At 45.1% G+C, this 19,406-nt stretch overlaps 3 protein-coding genes across 11 annotated transcripts; 2 read left to right on the top strand and 1 right to left on the bottom strand.

Moving 5' to 3' along the window:
- The first annotated feature begins 433 nt into the window (after positions 1 to 433).
- Positions 434 to 3,510, top strand: LOC120649675 (dof zinc finger protein DOF5.6-like). 4 transcript variants are annotated; one of them, XM_039926544.1, is made up of 3 exons: positions 434 to 681; positions 762 to 854; positions 2,385 to 3,510. In XM_039926544.1, exons 2-3 carry the CDS (start codon positions 801 to 803, stop codon positions 3,201 to 3,203), a joined length of 873 nt encoding a protein of 290 aa, XP_039782478.1. In that variant the 5' UTR covers positions 434 to 681; positions 762 to 800; the 3' UTR covers positions 3,204 to 3,510. The 4 variants fall into 4 exon arrangements, with proteins under 4 accessions (XP_039782478.1, XP_039782486.1, XP_039782493.1 ...); XM_039926552.1 differs by having other exon boundaries at positions 757 to 854; XM_039926559.1 differs by having other exon boundaries at positions 434 to 854; positions 2,385 to 2,427; positions 2,467 to 3,510.
- A 335-nt stretch (positions 3,511 to 3,845) lies between these two features.
- LOC120649645 (putative pentatricopeptide repeat-containing protein At3g01580) lies at positions 3,846 to 8,114 on the bottom strand. 5 transcript variants are annotated; one of them, XM_039926520.1, is made up of 4 exons: positions 5,853 to 8,114; positions 5,333 to 5,413; positions 4,292 to 4,571; positions 3,846 to 4,213 (listed from the first exon to the last, which is right to left on the bottom strand). In XM_039926520.1, the coding sequence occupies exon 1, from the start codon at positions 8,040 to 8,042 to the stop codon at positions 6,045 to 6,047; it is 1,998 nt and encodes a 665-aa protein (XP_039782454.1). In that variant the 5' UTR covers positions 8,043 to 8,114; the 3' UTR covers positions 3,846 to 4,213; positions 4,292 to 4,571; positions 5,333 to 5,413; positions 5,853 to 6,044. The 5 variants fall into 5 exon arrangements, with proteins under 5 accessions (XP_039782454.1, XP_039782448.1, XP_039782460.1 ...); XM_039926514.1 differs by having other exon boundaries at positions 4,298 to 4,571; XM_039926526.1 differs by having other exon boundaries at positions 4,292 to 4,529.
- A 1,271-nt stretch (positions 8,115 to 9,385) lies between these two features.
- Positions 9,386 to 19,107, top strand: LOC120649632 (monodehydroascorbate reductase 1, peroxisomal-like). 2 transcript variants are annotated; one of them, XM_039926487.1, is made up of 13 exons: positions 9,386 to 9,651; positions 11,036 to 11,087; positions 11,282 to 11,362; positions 11,668 to 11,786; positions 11,946 to 12,165; positions 12,280 to 12,398; positions 13,893 to 14,451; positions 15,701 to 15,778; positions 16,718 to 16,798; positions 17,053 to 17,171; positions 17,295 to 17,514; positions 17,637 to 17,752; positions 17,994 to 19,092. In XM_039926487.1, the coding sequence occupies exons 1-13, from the start codon at positions 9,529 to 9,531 to the stop codon at positions 18,741 to 18,743; spliced, it is 2,637 nt and encodes an 878-aa protein (XP_039782421.1). In that variant the 5' UTR covers positions 9,386 to 9,528; the 3' UTR covers positions 18,744 to 19,092. The 2 variants fall into 2 exon arrangements, with proteins under 2 accessions (XP_039782421.1, XP_039782415.1); XM_039926481.1 differs by lacking the exons at positions 9,386 to 9,651; positions 11,036 to 11,087; positions 11,282 to 11,362; ... (2 more) ...; positions 12,280 to 12,398; positions 13,893 to 14,451 and adding an exon at positions 15,490 to 15,615 and having other exon boundaries at positions 15,727 to 15,778; positions 17,994 to 19,107.
- The last annotated feature ends 299 nt before the right edge of the window (positions 19,108 to 19,406 follow it).

Below are 19,406 nucleotides of genomic sequence, written 5' to 3'. Positions count from 1 at the left end.
CTGGCGAACTGAAGGCCGCCGCGCCGAGCCGGCCGACAGCCGCGCACGCCCTCGGGATGCGAGCCGGCGGCGGGGGCCGCGCGGGCCCCGAGGAACCCGGCCGGCCAACCGCGGCGGGGGACCACGGCGACTGGGAGGGAGGCCGACGGGACGAGAGGCGCTGGCCGTGCCTGCCTTGCTTGTTCCTCTCCGGCTGGCTCTCCGCTCCGCTCCGATCCCGCCGGCCGGGCGAGCGCGTCTCCACCCACGCCGCTCTCCCACGCTGCCGGCCCCGACACGGTGGGCCACACCGGTCTGTGGTGCGCGGGGCACAGCAACATGCATGCATCACCCGGCACGCTGCTGCCTGCTGCTGCTGCGGCTCGGCTAGTACTAGTGCTCTCTCTAGATCACTCTTGGGCGTGCAACTTTTCCTTCCCTTCTTATTCACATCTCCCACCGTTCACATCCCTCATTCTGCCACCAACCACCGCCACCACCAGTACTACCACACATCCATCCATCCTCCCTCACCTCTCTCTAGGTCTTCTTCTCTCCAACCTCCATTACCGCAGCACCTCTCTTGATCTTCTCTTGGTGTTCTTTCTCCCAGTTAGCTGCCGCCAGCAGCAAGAAGATCAGATAGCTGTTACTAGCATATAGGATGATCAGGATAATGAAGTAGCTAGATAGGTTCCACAGGTGTGTATCAGCTAGGTTTGTGTGTGTGCTGGCTCGTGATTTGGAAGAACACATCACACACCTTGTCTTACTCAGGTCAGGTGGCTACTAGCTAGCGAGGTATAGTCATCCGTCGATCGATGATGGCCGGGGCACCGCCGATGCACATCTGCATGGACTCGGACTGGCTCAAGGTACGCACATCATCCATGAGGATGCTCACACCAACAGCAGGTGCTTGATTTTGTATCTCCTGCGAATACTACATCTATCCCCATATGATCTGATGATCACATCCCTGATCGTTCGTTGCATGCATGCGGATTTCCTTTTTCCTCTTATATAGAACAACAACATGCTTGTTCTTAGATTTCTTTTGTTTCCATGGTGAATATTCCATAAGGATTACTAGTTACTTTGGTAGGTATTAGAGCTGTGCTATGTGCATGAAGCAGAATCTGAACATTTACGTTTCTTTTACATCTAACGGCCTCCTGTATGTCTGCCTCTCACAATAGATCTTTTTGTCAACGGTTGAAAGGCTGCTAGTATCTAGGTGGCCCATCTGTTGGCAATTCACTCCTCTTTGTCGATCTCTCTATTTCTCCTTGTTTGATTTAGACATATGCTTAATATGATCGATCAAAGAGTATGGTAAGACCATCGATCTGGTATCCTCGAACGATGACATTATTATGATCATAAAAATATATGGCCGCGTGCATGAAATTTACCCATGCATAGAGTTTTGGATAAACAATATGGGTAGATGGGGTTTCATCTTACATTTTCCCCTATTTATTTACGTTCCAGACCAAGCAAGTAACACTCAGTTAAGTCCACATGAACGTAACTATACAGCTGTCTCTTAATTATATGCTTTCTCAGTTACAAATAAACCATGTATATTTTTAGTCTCATGATGTGTTACTTTTACTGACAAACTGAAACTCTAGAAGGAACAGTCACAAAAGATGTCATAAAACAGAGTAAACGATCAACCAGATAGACAGTAGAAAGTGTCATATACATCTTCAGATACGTACCCAGATTTTGCAAGCAAAAGAAACAACGCGATTAAAGGGGGTTTGAACAGGTACGGTGTGATCATCTGATCTGCCTTGCTTTAACTTTACAACATTGAAAAGCCCCACGCATCTAGATCTCCTCAAAACTGTCGATATAGGGTTCGTTATAGCAGCACAATATATAAGGACATTCTTCAGACACCACGTCAAGCAACACAAGATCGAATAATTACTATGATCTTACCAATGACAAACGTACGTAGATCATAGGAAATGCATGGGACGTTATTAGTTCATGCATAAGAAAATCAAGACAAGTACACACTGCATGGCCCTCATGCAATCTGAGTTTGTTAACTTTAGCATGTGATCGAAAGCGCAAAGAAGATCACGGGGCAAGTGATCTATGCAATTCTAAAAGCTACGGATACACCATAGGATCAAGCTGATCAGATCTGAAACTTTAATCTAGTACTTGATGCACCCATCATCAGACATCATCATCATCTTGCATGTAGTTCGTACTTTAGCCTAGTATCAGAAAAACCCTATGAATATCAGCTTCCAAAAGGTCTCTAGCTACTGGGCAGCTGGGACCATATATGCATGCAACCCTTTCTCGCATTCCGAGGCTTCCATTCTGTCACAACTGATGATTGCGATCACAATGCCACAACGTGGTCTTGTGCTTTCCAGGGCATCGTCCCCGAGGAGCCCGGGATGGGGTCGTCGTCGCCGTCGGCGGAGCTGATCGCGTGCCCGCGGTCGGTGCACGCCGCGGCGGCGGACCGGCGCCTGCGGCCGCAGCACGACCAGCCGCTCAAGTGCCCGCGGTGCGAGTCCACGCACACCAAGTTCTGCTACTACAACAACTACAGCCTCTCGCAGCCGCGCTACTTCTGCAAGACGTGCCGCCGCTACTGGACCAAGGGCGGCTCGCTCCGCAACGTCCCCGTCGGCGGCGGCTGCCGCAAGAACAAGCGCGCCAGCGCCAAGAAACCCGCCGCGCCGCCGATGCTGCAGGCGCACGGGCGGCAGGTGGTGGCGGAGACCGGCCTCCACCTGTCCTTCTCCGGCATGCAGCAGCTGCCGCCGCCTCCGCCCGCCGCTGCGGACCCGCTGTGCAGCCTCGGCCTCCTGGACTGGAAGTACGACCCGATCCTCGCAGGATCGTCCGGCGGCGCGCTGGATGGCGCCAGCTCCGAGGCGCACTTCGCGGGGGCCGGCATGATGGGCATCCCCGGCGGCGGCGAGTGCCACGCGCTGAGCGCGCTCCGGTACGCGGCCGGCCTGGGCGACCACCTGCAGCTGCAGGGGCTGCCGTTCGGGGGGCGCGCCGAGCACGACGCCGTGGAGGCGAAGCCGGCGGCGGCGGAGAGGCTGCTGTCGCTGGACTGGTACGGCGAGGCGAGCCGCGCGCCGGAGAGCGCCATCAGCTCGCTGGGCGCGCTGGGCCTGTGGAGCGGCATGATCGGCGGCGCGCACCAGCACCACGGCTCCTCCGCGGCCATCTGAACTTGGCAGAAACGTGCCTCCATACTTGCGTTGCATGCATTAGTGGTTTGCTAATGGCGTTAACGAGTGACTATGTAGGAGTGCCTGTTTTTTCTTCTTCTTCTTCTGCTGGTTTTGCTATTGTCATCTTCTGTTTGGTTTCATCGTTTTGTTTGGACGATCGATGCTTGCAGCTCGTCATTTCAGACGGTGTCTCTGTTGTTGTCCCACTTCAATGTTCGAACATTTGCTGTGGTTCGTTCTTCAAGATTTTAACTGTGTGGAGTATGTAGTAGAGCATAGTAGTTCAAATATTTTCGTTAATTGAGGCCTTGTTTAGTTGCAAAATTCAAAATTTCAAATCTATTACATCGAATGAGAATCTTACATGCATGGAGTATTAAATCTAGACGAAATAAAAAACTACTTACGTAGTTTGCTTGTAAATTACGAGACGAATCTAATGAGCCCAATTATACCATGATCAGACACTAAATTGCTTCAGTAACTGCTACAGTAACCATATGCTAATGACGGATTAATTAGTCTTAATAAATTCGTCTCGTAGTTTACGGACAAATTCTGTAATTAGTTTTGTAATTAGTCTATATTTAATACTTCAAATGTAAAAAGATTCCATTTCAAAAATTTTATGAAGGCAACTAAACAAGGCCTGAAGCAATTTACTGCTAACTACATTTAGTGATCCAATCATTTGCAGTCTTTAATCTTCAATCAGTCTTATGTACAAAGAGAAAGAGGAAAACAAAACGAGTCGGAAAAAAAAACTACTATAACAAAATTACACCACTTGGGTACTTCCACTGCCACATTTTACTGTGATCTTTCGGGTAGTCCGCACTGCCTCGAAGTTTGACATGCATATATACACAAAATGGACGAACTTGACCAGACATTGCCTCAAATTTACCGTAGCATTAGCAGCATTAGTAGTTTGACATTTGTATGTGATTGCTAGTGTGTCATTCTGGACAACTCAAAAGTCACAGTTTATGGAGACATTACACCATCTGCCAACACAAAAATGACTCATTGAGATGGCTATGATATCCATGTGATTTGATAGAACCAAAATAGAACAATGTTACCACTACCATCTTCCTTGAACTGCGCTGGTTGAAAATTTGCTGATATGCAGCTATGGACTTTTTTGTTCCAGTGTCCCATTTGTGGAAAACACACGATGCAATGTTCTTCTGAAGTCCTCACACATTTCCGGTCGGTGTACCTTTTTCTTAATCAAAGTCGTATCCAGGCCCAGCTTAGGAATGCGAAGTCCAGCTCCAATGCAGTATTTCCTGAAGTTTTTCCTTCAATTCGGAGTACCTGCACATGCAGATTGGCAGCATGTTCAAGAATTTGGAGTGCCTGCAAATAAATACAAACTTCAAGTTGCCAAATATCTGGAGCACTTCATATACGCCTATATGAATGGTATTTACCAGCTTCAAGAAAAGATTTAAATGGTGCCACAATAGTTTGTGTATGCATTATATTGGTGACCTATATATATCTTATACTGTGTGTTTTGTAGGTTGAAGCCAACTAGATTCCTGTGACAATGTCAAGGTCACACTTATTGGTGACTGGAATTAATAAGAGATCCACCAAGTAATGGCGTTTTAGAGTTCCATCTTTCTTAAAGTGTTAACTCCAACCGAGTATTGAGGGCAGATACTACTATACTAGGCGACCAATATACACCTAAATGCTGTATTCTTAACTTGTTCTAACCAGTGGACCAAGGTGAAAAAGGCACTTCACGTCATGCCCTATTTATCTGAAAGAAGAAAACTATAGCTTCCAAAAATGGTTTCATCATGCATACTGCAAAAAGTAATTTGGCTTTGCTATGTAACATTAGTGTTGATGTACTCTATGCACAATTTTAGATCAAGATGAAAAGACCAGCTTATTTTGTACTCCATTTATCTAAAAGAAAACTACAGGTGCCAGAAAAGGGTTCCACCAAACATATCACAAAGGTGATTTCCCCTAGGTACACTTCTATGTAAATGTAGTGCTGATGTACTGTAAACAGTTTCATATATCAAGTCATGAAATTCAATATCGCATTAACATTCAGAACATGAATATAACCACAGAAATTTGGCAGCTGATTTCAATACCTTTTCAGTGCATCCTGTACACAATACATTGCAGAGACAAAAGACAGTTTGCAATACAAGACCACCTATGGATATATTTGCCTACACACAAGACAAGAAGAGGATCCATCAGAATTCCATTGGGAAGGCAATATTAGACACCGAAAGTTGTATTCTTAGAATGTAGAAGCTGCAGATAACTTTAATATGAATACTCTAGGAAAGTTTTGGGCGTCTCTATTCATTAAAAACTGGTAAATTATTTGCAGACAACCATCAATGAAGACACAGGGATCATCAGATTGTAAATTATAAACCTGCTCAATTACTTCAGTATGCTATCTGCCTATAGAGTCTACAGAATATATAAGAACTTCAATTTCCAAAACCTTCTTTAGGAACAAAGCTATGGGCTATGGCACGTTCCAGCCTATGTACTGATCTTTAACTTGAATATAACAGTCAACATATACAATCGCAAAATTAGGCAAGTTTTCTTTTAGAGCACAAAATTAGTCAAGTTAGTACGATGAATAACCACCTTCGTAAATGCCATTTTTCAGCACTAGTTTTCTTCTAGAAGTTCGCCATCCTGGTACATTCAATGATTCGAGGATCGATTTCAACTCAGAAAAGAGCAGAATCCTCTAATGCTAACCCAGTGTCTAGTTGAAAGGAACAGTCCTCGCCTCTCAATTTTCTTGACAGGTCGCAGAGCAATGTACAGATATTCTCATGATCCTGGTAACTGGTCAGACCTCTCCCCAGCAGTGAACATGTGTACTACATTATTGATCTCAACTGCACTGTAACCTGGCACTTTATGCAAACCTCTACCTCGCACTGTGTCTCTTGTCTCCTTTACATTTTCCCACTTCTCATCAAATGCATATATATTGGTCAAGAGATTGTAGTAGCCAACATGGTCAGGATCCAGCTTTATCAGGTTCTCTGCGATTGCTTTGCTCATCTCAGTGTTGTTGTGTTCTCTGCAGGCAGCAAGCAAGGCACACCAAGTATGAGCAACAGCTCTCCCATCCATTTCTTGAATGACCTTTATGGCCTCTTGAAGTTCACCGGCCCGCCCAAGGAGATCAACCAGAGCACTTTGATGCTCTGGATTTGGCACGACTCCATAAACTCGAGTCATGCTATCAAAAATTTGCCTTCCTTCCTGAACCATGCCAGAGTGGCTGCATGCTGATAACACTGATACGAATGTCACACTGTTGGGTTTAATTGATGAGCCAATCATCTTTTGGTACAAGGCAACAGCTTCCTGACCAAAGCCATGGGCTCCATAACCAGCGATCATTGAGCTCCACAGAACAACATCCTTTTCTGTGGTACTATCAAAAACTCTGACAGCGCTATCTAAGTTTCCACATTTTGAATACAAATCAAGAAGTGCAGCCGCTACAAACACCTTATTATCAAAACCACTTCTGACCAAATAACCATGGAGACAGGTAGCTTGGAGAGCAACACCAGATCCCGAGCATGCATTAAGTACCTTTACCATTGTGACTGCATCAGGAGCATGATCATCCAATAACATGCATTTGAACACTCGGATGGATTCATCAGGGAGACCATTTTGTGTGAGGCCACTAATGACTGCACCCCAAGCCACCACATCTTTCTTTGGCATCCGATGAAAGAGGTGCATCGCCTCCTCATGACATGAGCACTTCATGTACATATCAACCAGTGCAGTTGCAACACCCACCTCAAGTTCACAACCCATGTTGACAGCAATGTGGTGGATGCTTTTGCCTTCCTCAACATCCGCAGCAAGTGCACAAGCCTGCAGAATACTCACCAAAGTCACAGAATTGGGCTGGACACCCACCTGAACCATCCCCCTGTACACCCTCAATGCCTCGTGTGCGTCTCCTGATCGCACATATCCTTTGATCATGCTGCTCCAAGTAACAACATCCCTATCTGCCATTCCCTCAAACAACCTCCTAGCTGCCTGGACATCACCAATTTTCACATAAAACCCAAGAACAGCATTCACTAGAGCTAGATTATACCCCAAGCTGTTCCTAACAAGATATGCGTGGGACGCCCGCCCGTTCCATGCATCCCCCAGCTGTGCCGCTGCCGAAATCACGCTCACAAGCGTGACCGGAGTCGGCGCGACGCCCCGGCCAACCACATTCCTTGCAAAGAACTCCATTGCCTCCATGGCCAGCCCGTTCTGTTCATACCCAGTCACCACAGACGTCAAGAGCACGACGTCTGGCTTCTCCAACACGCCGTACGCGTTGACGGCCCCGACCATGTCTCCGCACCTGGCGTACATCTGCACGACCGCCGCGGCGACAAAGGCGTCTTCGGACGCGGCGCAAGAGCGTACGGCGACCGCTTGCACGGCGCGGCCGTGGGCGAGGGACGGGAGCATGGCGCAGGCCCTGAGCAGGAGCGGGAAGGTGAAGCCGTCCGGGCGCGCTCGGAGCCGCGGAACGAGGCGGATAGCGGCGCGCCACTGCCGCGCGCGGAGGTGAGCGCGGAGGAGCGCATTGGCGAGGCGTGGCGTCGGGCAGGGTATTTCGTCGAACAGGTCGCGGGCGAGGCCCGGGGTGTACGACTCGAGGACGTGCGCGGCCAGGTGGTGCGAGGAGTGGAGGAGGCCTGAGCGGAGGAGGTGGGCGTGGAGGTGCGCGGCGGCGAGAGGGGTCGAGGCTGCGGCGGCCGCTTCTAGAAGCTTCCGAAGTGGTGGCATGTATCGGACAGGAAAGACACCCGTCGTCGGCCGCCGACGCTGGTTATCGGCTTTTCACTAGGGCTGTTTGGAGTTCGAAATTTGCTACCGGACTCTTAACTCATAATATCACTTCCGAAAGCATTTTTTTTTGAAGAAAATTCATCATGTTTTAATGTTAAACACACAATGACACGTGACATGTCGTCATGGTAAATCGCATACTTTGTGGTGTCCATTTAAAATGCTGGTTCTATTTTATCACAAAGTTTTTTCTTGAATTTATTTTGCCCTAAAAAAAGTTTTGTTCGAATTTAAAGAAGTGTCTATGATTTTCCTTCTACTCCTTTCATAGTAGAATTCTACATGTGTATCGGTTAAAGAACAAATAGAAGAGTCAATCTAAATTCACCATTTTCATAATGCCGTGTGTTAAACAAGGTGTTTAAAGTTTGAACTAGGTTAGTCGTTTTCAGATAACAATATTGCTATTCACTAGAAGGATGATAATTAATATTATACCGCGTGTTTAAAGTTAAATATCTTGATGGTAGTAGCGGGGCAAGACCAGCTTTAAGTGGCACATATTAATTATCATTAATATTATCTTTTGGTGGCATGCCGTGCTAATTATCCTCATTTCTTTTACCGTATGCTGATTTTTATATATTCCTCTATTAGTTTTACACAGATATTTTAATTTAAAACTCCATGACAATCAATTCTTATAAATTAACTTTTTATTGCAAGTTTATTTGTCCAATCTTATTTTGAAAATTTTGAAAAATGATTATCACGATGAAAACTTGGAAATTTTGTTTTTTTATTATAAAAAAATGAAGAGAAAAATAATTTATTTGTTGGTTACCAAACTCTATACTACTGCATAAAAACACTAAAAACAAATGATAACAGCAAATTTAGGAGCACTTCCCTTCCACGAATCCTCCACCTCCATGGCCGTGTTTGGATCGGTCATTCTAAAAACAGTGTGCGCACATTTTCTGATAGAAGAATTTTGTATGCATAGAGTACTAAATGAAGTCTATTTGCGAAACTTTTTTAGGGATGAATGTAACTTTTCGCGACGAATCTAATGACAGTAATTAATCGATGATTTGCTACAGTGATGCTATAGTAACCATCTTCTAATCACGCGGTCAAAGACCTCATTAGATTATTCAGGATTCCTAGCACATAGTTCTGAAGTTGATTTTATAAATTGACTTTGTTTGACACCTTAATTAGTGGTCAAAGTTGATAAAATTTCTAGTCTAGATTTTCCTAGTGCAAAAAAAACAGGGCCCATACTGCACATCGTCTGAGAAACCAAGCGGAGAAGATAACGGAGTGGGACCCGCAGGAAGCGGAGGAGGAGAGGCAGGCAAGGCAAGGCAACGCGCCGTCATGTCCTTCTCCCTCACGCCGAGCCGAGGAGGTGAAGTCAGGTCAGAGACCTTCGACTACTAGTCATGGCCCGCATCTAGGAGGGAGCAGAAGGGACCGGATGGGGCGCGCGTTCGTGTACGTGATCCTGGGCGGCGGCGTGGCCGCGGGCTACGCCGCGCTCGAGTTCGCCCGCCGCGGCGGGTACTCCCGCGGTGAGCTCTGCATCATCTCCGAAGAGGCCGTACGCTCCGCTCCCTTTGCTTCCTTGGTTTTTATGATGTATTTTGCCTTCTCATTTTCTTTGAGTCCGGAATTTTTGAGTATTTCCATCTCCGCCTCCTGCCCAACCTTCGACTCATAGGGCCCGCGCCGGAATGCTTCGGCAGCTTGGATTCCTTGTTCTATTGTTCCTCGAAATCTAATTAGGTTAGTACTTCAGATAGCATATATATTTGGTCAGACACGTAGGGGAAGCATCGCTGAATTGAGCTGAAAAGGTTGCAGTTTTGGGAGTCACTGACTAGTCCGCAGTTTGATTGTGAAATTTGATCGGTAAGCTATTAGGGCAGTCCCAATGCAGACTCCACTCGGAGAGTTTAAGCCTCAAAGACTCCATCACAGGAAACTATACTTCCCAATGCAAAGTATATAATAGTAGTTTCTATATATAAAATCATTTATTGTTTTTCTTCCATCACAAGATCCATGGACTCCACGCCCCCTCCACAATGCAAGTCTCCCTGGTTTCTTGGACATTGAAGGGTGCGTAGACTTGAGGTCTTATCTAGAAACCAAGTCTTGTTTTTTTTCCTTCTCTCTTCAATAATTAGGGTGCCACATCAGCAAAAAAGCTATAATAGAGGACTATAAATATACTTAGACTCTATGGTAGAGTCTGGGTTGGTTGGGACTGCCCTTAGTGTCTAAGGCATTATTAGTTCTCTTCAGGACTGGACTATCATTTTTACTATATCAAGGAATAAATGCTCCTTCCAAATTCCAAGATTCCATTTTTTTGCTTACCTTTTCTACAAGGAGCTTTTGGAATTTCGAAAGGATTTGGGCCTTTTCAGTATGGTCTGTGGTCTCTAAATTTAGACCCAAGAAGCTGCAGATCTTATTCTTATGGCCATGCATCACTTCAATATCAATCAACAGTGCCTGAATGATAATCTTTGAAGCCTGAATGAAGGCAACAAGTCTGTAAAAATAAAAACAAGCCTTTTTCTGGCCTGAAGATTGTAAGCTGAATTTTTTTAGGTTTGCATGAGGCAGCATTCTTTAACAACACCAAAAGATGTTTCAGCTTGTTTGTCCACTGAAAGTACTGCTTGTATTTTTTTGTTCTCAATACCAGATGCTGGTTTGAAATTGCAATGTTGATGCTGTAGGCTCCACCTATCCTTCTGGCTAACTACATAGTATATGTTTTTATTTTCTTTCCCCTTGTTAGACAAAACACAGTGCCCATTTTTGTAGAAATGGGGTACGGAATCCTCACTGGGATCACATTCTTTTGCTTGCAAAACATACTTCAGAGTTCAGAATTACCATTTAGTTCAGTGTTCTAAGGTCTTGCTATTTGACACCTGCTTTGCTGGTTATAATTTTTTTCTTCTTGCCAGGTTGCTCCTTATGAACGTCCTGCATTAAGCAAAGGATATTTACTCCCAGAAGGTGATTTCATATGCGTTTGATAACTCCTCATTCTAAAGAATACAAAACTGCTTTCATTTTCTGTAACTAAAATAATTTTGTTTGATGTTGCTTCTTTTTTCATTTTGAGGCAACTGTTGCTCTTTTGAATATTTTTAAATGTTATGTGCATTGTGAATATTGCTGACTGTTGCTAACCTCTGAGATATTTGCAGGTGCTGCTCGTCTTCCAGGATTTCATACTTGTGTTGGCGCTAATGATGAGTTACTGACAACAAAATGGTACAAAGAACAAGGTAGGGTTTCAATGTTCTTTACAGGATTTTATGATTCTATGACTAATCACATATATTAAATATTTGCAAATGCTATAGATTATCAGTTATTTAATGAGCATCTTATTGGTCATGACACCTGTGCAACTGATTCAGTAGATCTATCCGCATATTAACCTATTCTTTCATTCATTTCTAAGGATCAGATTATCGTCCTCTGTCATTGTTCCTGTAAGAGTGCGTGAACATGATATATTCTGTTTTCTTGTAAGAGTGCGGTGAACATGATATTTTCTAATTTTATAACTACTACTTCACTCAATTAGGCATTGAACTTGTTCTTGGAACAAAAGTGATTTCTGCTGATGTGAGGCGCAAGACATTGCTTACAGCCACAGGAGAAACTATCAGCTATAAAACTCTTATTATTGCGACAGGTGCTCGGGTATTGGATCTGTTTGTAATTCTTTTTTTGTCCAATTATTTTCATTTCAAATTCAATTGTTCATAACACTTGCTATCCTTTACTGAAAAATAATGATCTAGTTTGTGATGTTTGATTTATGTATTATTTGTCTAACTTTGATTTCTTTACATAACATAGGCTCTGAAGTTGCAAGAATTTGGAATACAAGGTTCAGATGCTTCAAACATATGTTATTTACGCAATATTGATGATGCGGATAAGTTGGTCAATGCAATGAAATCATGCCCTGGTGGAAATGCTGTTGTCATTGGTGGTGGCTACATTGGAATGGAATGTGCAGCGGCATTGGTCACTAACAAGATAAGGGTCACCATGGTCTTCCCTGAGAAACACTGCAGTAAGTAGTTGATTTCATCACCTAAATAAAGTTTGAACTCTTTGTGGCAGGGCTCCCAACATGCTATAATACCTCTCCTGCTTATCTAAATATGAACTTGACTTATTTCTGCAGTGGGTCGTCTGTTTACAGAAAAAATTGCAGAATATTATGAAAACTACTACACCTCAAGAGGGGTCACCTTTGTTAAAGGAACTGTGCTTACATCTTTCGAAAGAGACACGACAGGGAAGGTGAGTTTCCATAGTTCCACTAGAAACCTGGCGCGACTTTGCCGCGCCCTCCGCTTCATAGCCAGGGTTTGTATGGTCGAAAAACAGCAAGCATCATAATACTATTCTATTGTTTATACGTGCCTTCTAAATCATATCAACCATTAGTATGCATTAGCAATAAGACTTTTTATGAAGAAATATATATACATTTGAGATTTTTTAGATTCATTTGAGATATTTTTTGTAGCATTAGATTATGTGATTTCAATGTAATTTAATTTTCCTTGTACAATTGGAATTGAGGTATGTCCATCTTTAATTGTAGAAAACAAAAGTTAGTTCTAAAATATATGTGGTAATTCGAAAATCAAATCATTCCGAGTATTTTGTTATATATAATATTTTTAGCGATTGCTCCACATGTTCCATCGTGATTTTCGATCAACATTTTCAGTCCCTTTTTTTAGTTTGTGAGATTGCAACACATATAATTTGCCATATGTGAATACTAGTTTCTTCAAGTAACTCCTGCATTTTATAGAGTTTGTCCTTAACTTTTATTAGTAATCATGGAGTAACAATCTTTTATTAGAAACCGGCTTTGACATAGAAGTGGTGTAGGATAAATCTAGAAACAATCGTTGGCCATTTACTTTCTAAGTAAGGGGAAGGGAGTTTCAAGTGTGCTGCAATTGGAAGAGAATATGCGAGAGCTGTGAAAGGGGAAGTGCCCCTAGGATTTACTAGAGTCGTCCGAACGACATGTGTTCAAGAAGTAGCTGGAAGTGGGACCTGGCGCTAGCTTGTGCTTTGGCCGCAGGATTAAATGGGACAGCGATCGAACGGACAAGATTAATGGAGACGTGGCTCATCCTGGGCTCGATTCCGGCCTGATGGCAGGGTCAGATTTCGTCTATTAGAGATACCATGAAACTGGAACTGGCTTGAGATAGATAAATAGCAAGTAAAAAAAATCAGTGTCATATAACCAAGTCATGGTCCAGAACCTCTTTTTCAGCAATTCCTGGTAGTACATATGGATAACTATTAGACATTTTCATCCACCTATATCTACTTCATTCCATCGGTAGCTGGCTATAATAATAAACTAGGTTTTCCATTTTTCGGGACAATTGTTCAAATTTTGCTATTGATTTGATCCTAATCATGTCTCTTAGATTCACCTGGATCAGCCTACACTTAATCGGATAAGCTATCTAGTTTATGACATCTTGGTATTGCATTAATTGATAGTTGATAACCCTGGAATAGAAATTGCTTGTTTCTGAAACAGTATGTTCCAGCAACAATGACTGTCAATGACGAGCTAACATAGATTCATCAATTCCTGTAAATCTGTTTCTTTACTGAATCTGGCGTATTTAGGCTATGAATATTAACCACAATTAGCTCTACTAATTTAAAGCGCCTTAAGAAGTATCAGAAACTTAAGCTAGTGCTGTTGTTGTTAACGTTGATAGTGAAAATAATATTGTTCCCATGTATGCACAGGTGACTGCGGTAATCCTCAAAGATGGTAGACACCTTCCTGCTGATATGGTAGTGGTTGGTATTGGCATCCGTGCGAACACTAGTCTTTTTGAAGGTCAGCTGGTGATGTCAATGGAGAATGGTGGGATAAAGGTAAATGGACAGCTGCAGACAAGTGACAGCTCTGTATATGCTGTTGGAGATGTTGCTGCATTCCCGATCAAGCTTTTCGATGGCGATATCCGACGGCTTGAGCATGTTGATTCAGCTCGAAGAACTGCTAGGCATGCCGTTGCATCCATCTTGGAGCCTTCAAAAACCAGGGACATCGATTACCTACCATTCTTCTACTCCAGGGTCTTCACATTGTCCTGGCAGTTCTACGGGGATAATGTTGGTGAGGTGGTTCACTTTGGAGACTTCGCAAGCAGCAGCCCGAGGTTTGGTGCATATTGGGTCAATAAAGGCCTAATTGCAGGTGCATTTCTTGAAGGTGGAAGTCGGGATGAGTATGAGGCCATATCAGTAGCTGTTTGGCGGAAAGCAAAGGTTGCAAACATGGCTGAACTTGAAAAACAAGGCCTGGCGTTTGCCATTCAGGAGAGCCAGAAGGAAGCGCCTGACAGCGGGCTTGCCGTGGTTGGAAAACCTACTTACGCATGGCATGCCACCGCTGTGGTTGCAGCAGTGTCAATCGCTGCAATTGGTTATTGGTATGGCAGGAAGCGCCGCAGGTGGTGAACTCAGGACCAACTCGTTTTAATTTGTATGCCATCTGTTGGGATCTTGTGGTCAGCTGATGCAACAAGATCTGGGATGTGCTATTGGGTTCAGCTACTCAAAGCAAGTCCTGTGTAACATGTATGAAAGTATAGCCTTGATTTCAGCTTTCAAATGTAAACAGATAGTATACAAAGTTGCAAACACCGCCATGTACTTTTTAATGAGCAAAATTCTGCTGCTAAACTCTCAGGAGCACTCTTGTTGTAAAATCACAATTCTTTTCCCAAATGAGATGCACAGTTCTGTGACCTTGCTGGGCACCTTGTCGCATCTGAGGTCGTGCTAGCTGGTGCGTGTGTGTCGGTGCGCCTCTGGCGTTAGGCCTATTCTTTTGCTCTGTCCTGTTCTCCTATCTCACCGTCTCTGCTTTACTGTGTAAAAAAACGGTTGTACTTCATTTCCCTCTTAATGAGATGAAATACGTACTTTCTTTCGTGTACAATACTTCCTTTCTTCCTTGTGAAATGTGTTGTGTTCCAGCATCAACTGATAGTACTATCAAAATTCTGAAAAGATGCACTATCAACATTCTGAAAAGATGATGCAGCTTTTCTTCACCCAGAAGGATCCCAATATTTCCTTGACGACGAGGGAAAGAACGGCGCCGATCGGACCCCGCGGGAGGAGAGAGGCGGGCAAGGCATAGTTTTCCCTGCCATGCCATCCCCGCGCTCGCTCTCCTCCCCGCAAGCCAAGAACCTGGCCGGAGGGGGCCCGGTCGAGCCGTGCTGCGATCACGGCTACTTAAGCCGTGCTCGTCCATGGCGGACGGGAAACGACGAGGCGTGGGAGAGAGGAGGAGACGGAGAGGGGAGAAGCGGCGCGAAGGAACCTGATGGGCCGCGCGTTCACGTACGTGATCCTGGGCGGCGGCGTGGCCGCGGGCTACGCGGCGCTCGAGTTCGTCCGCCGCCGCGGCGACGCCGCCCCCGGCGAGCTCTGCATCGTCTCCGAGGAGGCCGTACGACGCTTCCCTTCCATCCTTTCCTTATCACGCTCTTCCTTTTGCTGTTCGATTGAGCATTCTGTGATTTTTTTCCCCTGAGCAATTGTTTCTCCGATCACCCGACAGGTTGCTCCTTACGAACGTCCTGCTCTAAGCAAAGGCTATCTGCTCCCGGAAGGTGCGTGCATTTTTCAATCTCAGATTAAGGAGTGTTTGCTAAAAAACATGCGTGGATTGCAACTTTAACCTTCATCTCGTCAGTCGTCAGTTCATCCAACCCCTGCTGCCGCCGCCGATAGCAGAGTTGCTGCTGACAGCGCTAGCTGATCGTGCTCGGGCATCATTCTACCGACCTCGGTGCTCCGGTGAAGACGACGAGGACCATGCCTTTTTTTTTTTGAGGAAAGGAAAGACCATGCCGGAAGGGCTGCGAAAGGCAACTTTGCGTTCATTTAGGCCACAGCTCGATCTGGGCCGCAAACTGTTAATCCAGCGGTTTGAATAGCCCTTTTAGCGTCGGCTGCGGTTAAAGTATAATTTGCAAATACCACTGAATTAGATCGCGATTATTCCTCCGGGACCCAATATTTTACATAATACCTTCTAAATCGTATCGCGGACAGTAATCACGATCCGAATATTTGCACAAAACCTCTAAAATGCATGCAATTTTTACACATTGTTTTTTTTCTTCTGCCATCCTCCTCGCCCATCAACAAGACCATTGATTACACACCCATCATGAGTCTCTTAGTGTATTTTGTTGCAATTAGTTTCTGATCCGGAATGAATCCCAGTCTCTTAGTACACCTATCATGAGTCTCTTGTTATATCTATTATTCCCGACCCGGAATAAATCCCGTGTATATACCGAACAAGGTCTAAGCTAGTTCTTTCAAATTCTATAGAGTATACATAGGGCACACACGGTTTCGAAATGACATGATTTCAATCTTTCGGATTGAATTGTTTTTTTGTGCAATTTCAGATTATACAGACGATTAATATTTGCATGCCATCGCTATCCACGTAAAATGATTTGGGTGATGGATATCTATTATCTTGATTCTTGAAAACTTTTATTTACTCGAGAACTTTGGATTTCTCACATTTACAGGTGGCGCTCGTCTCCCAGCATTTCATACTTGTGTTGGTGCCAACGATCAGTTACTTACAGAAGATTGGTATAATGAACATGGTATGGTCTGTCAGTGTTCAGTGGCTTTGGTGTTATTTGTGCTTTACATGTTGCAATCCGGATGTTTGGTTCAATTTCATTTGGACTATAACATCTGGGAAGTGACAATAGTTGGTGTTAGAGTCTGTCTTTTTCTGACAGATTGATCAGCACGTCTGGTTTCCCTCGTCCATACTTTGATCATGTAATCAGTTCAATTTACATATCTAGTAACCCCTCATCACTATGGATTGTATGTATTACCACTTTGCTAGGTATTGAGCTTATTCTTGGAATGAAAATAATTTCTGCCGACGTGCGTCGGAAGACATTGCTTACTTCCAGTGGGGAAACTATCAGCTATAAAACTCTTATTGTTGCAACGGGTGCTCGGGTATGTTGAGATTCTGTTTGTGGTTATGTTTGACTAGGCTGCTATTTTTGGACTTAACATGTATCCAATGTGTTTGTCAGGAAACAGGTTTATAGCATGTTATTTTGTCTGTTTAAAATGTAGGCCTTGAAGCTGGAAGAATTTGGAGGGAATGGCTCAGATGCTGAGAATGTTTGTTATCTGCGTAATATCGAGGATGCAGATAAATTAGTCCATCAAATGAGATCATGTCCCGGTGGTAATGCTATTGTAATTGGTGGTGGATATATAGGAATGGAATGTGCTGCCGCTTTGGTTGCCAACAAGATAAAGGTTACCATAGTCTTCCCTGGAAAACACTGCAGTAAGAAGTCTGAATACTATGAGCCTTATTTGCAGATCAGTGCTTAGAATCATATACACACGATCTTATTTTTCTTACCTGTGTTCAAATACCAAAATATGTTGTCGATTTTTCTTTTTCAGTGGGTCGTCTGTTTACACCAAAAATTGCTGAATTCTACGAGAACTACTATACTTCAAAAGGAGTTACTTTTATCAAAGGAACTACAGTTTCATCACTGGAGATCTCATCTGGAAAGGTGAGTTTCCGTTCGGCCGTCCCCTGAAACTCTTACATTAGATGATTTGATGATCAGCCATATTCAGATTGCCAACAGGATGCATGCTAACCATCTCCTAGCAGCTTCTTACTGGAAATATGAAATTTCAAGCAGCTGTCTTGTGCCAATTACCAACCACTATCAACTCTGCTCTGCTATATTTGGAAGTTTGAATTATCTGAATTTTCTGTCAGTAACATTCTTTTGCGTGAATGCACAGGTGACCACAGCAATACTGCGAGACGGCAGGCGCCTACCTGCCGACATGGTCGTGGTTGGCATCGGGGCGCGCGCGAACACGGCGCTCTTCGAAGGCCAGCTGGTCATGGAGAAGGGCGGCATCAAGGTGAACGGGAAGATGCAGACGAGCGACGCCTCCGTGTACGCGGTGGGCGACGTGGCCACGTTCCCCGTCAAGCTCTTGGGCGGCGGCGCCCGCCGGTTCGAGCACGTTGACTGCGCCCGCAGGACCGCCCGGCACGCCGTCGCGGCGGCGCTGGACCACCCCTCGGGCCCCGCCGGGGACATCGACTACCTGCCCTTCTTCTACTCCAGGGTCTTCGCGCTCTCGTGGCGGTTCTACGGCGACAACGCCGGGGAGGCCGTCCACTTCGGGGACCTGAGCTCCTCCTCCTCCGCATCTTCCCCGCCCAAGTTCGGGGCGTTCTGGGTCAGCGCGGGACGCATCACCGGCGCGTTCCTGGAGGGCGGGAGCCCGGAGGAGTACGAGGCGATCGCGCACGCCGTCCGGAGCGGGGCGGCGGCCCCGGACGCGGCCCGGCTCGCCCGCGAGGGCCTCGCGTTCGTCGTTCGGGAGGGCCGGAGCCCGGCCACGCGTGGCGGCGACAGCGACAAGCCTTCGTCCTACGCGTGGCACGCCACGGTGGGCGTGGCCGCGGTGGTGTCCATCGCCGCGCTCGCGTACTGGTACAGCCGGAAGGCGCCGTGCTTGGTGAAGCGCAGCTTCTGAATAAGCTTGGTATGAGCTCAGATGTCAGGGGGCGTGCATGTTTCCTGTACGAAATGCTCGTCGTCGTGTGGAATAGGCACGTCGAAACTGTAAACTCATTACTCGTCTATCACGATCTCGTAAGCCTGCCTTCCATCAGAATTTGGATCGACTGTTCGTTTTAAGTACAGAACTACAGAGAGGCTGAAAACGTCTTAGGCACTGAATAAGCAGCCGGTGTCACAACTCACACACACAGTGATGAGGATGGGTTGGTTTGGTTGCGCCAATCCAATCCACCATGTTTTAATGGTGTTCTAGCTTTGTGCGTACAGCTTTATCATGGTTAATAAAATAATCTGATGGCTCATTGGAGGCTGATGAATTTCGCAAATTGCATAATAAGGCTGATGAAGCTGGGATTTCGCAAAGAGGAACGATGAACAGTTAGCCGGTGTCACAGTAGGATCGGTTGGTTGGTTGCACCAATTCAATTTCCATGTTTTGATTTTGATGGTGTTAGCTTTGTGTCTCAACTTTACCATACTTAAGTAAGTCTGACTGTTCTCTGCTCAAAAAAAAGGGAAAAGAAAACTCAAGTCTGAAAGTTCTGTTGAGGCCGGTACTTCCCATGTTGCATTCTGAAATATCTGAAATGTAGTGGCAGGAAAAAGAATACGAGGA

Source organism: Panicum virgatum, chromosome 1K (genome assembly GCF_016808335.1).
Source record: "Panicum virgatum strain AP13 chromosome 1K, P.virgatum_v5, whole genome shotgun sequence".
In the NCBI taxonomy this organism is placed as follows: Eukaryota; Viridiplantae; Streptophyta; class Magnoliopsida; order Poales; family Poaceae; genus Panicum; species Panicum virgatum.
Note: the sequence above shows the minus strand (reverse complement) of the source record. Positions and strands in the feature narration are given on the sequence as shown.

Bases quoted from the DNA above. Each gene is read 5' to 3' on its own strand.
- LOC120649675 (XM_039926544.1), top strand. From the start codon at position 801: ATGATGGCCGGGGCACCGCCGATGCACATCTGCATGGACTCGGACTGG. The intron at 855-2,384 runs GTACGCACATCA...TGTGCTTTCCAG, and splicing joins TGGACTCGGACTGGCTCAAG to GGCATCGTCCCCGAGGAGCC.
- LOC120649645 (XM_039926497.1), bottom strand. From the start codon at position 8,042: ATGCCACCACTTCGGAAGCTTCTAGAAGCGGCCGCCGCAGCCTCGACC.
- LOC120649632 (XM_039926487.1), top strand. From the start codon at position 9,529: ATGGGGCGCGCGTTCGTGTACGTGATCCTGGGCGGCGGCGTGGCCGCG. The intron at 11,088-11,281 runs GTGATTTCATAT...AGATATTTGCAG, and splicing joins AGGATATTTACTCCCAGAAG to GTGCTGCTCGTCTTCCAGGA. The intron at 17,515-17,636 runs GTAAGAAGTCTG...TTTCTTTTTCAG, and splicing joins CTTCCCTGGAAAACACTGCA to TGGGTCGTCTGTTTACACCA.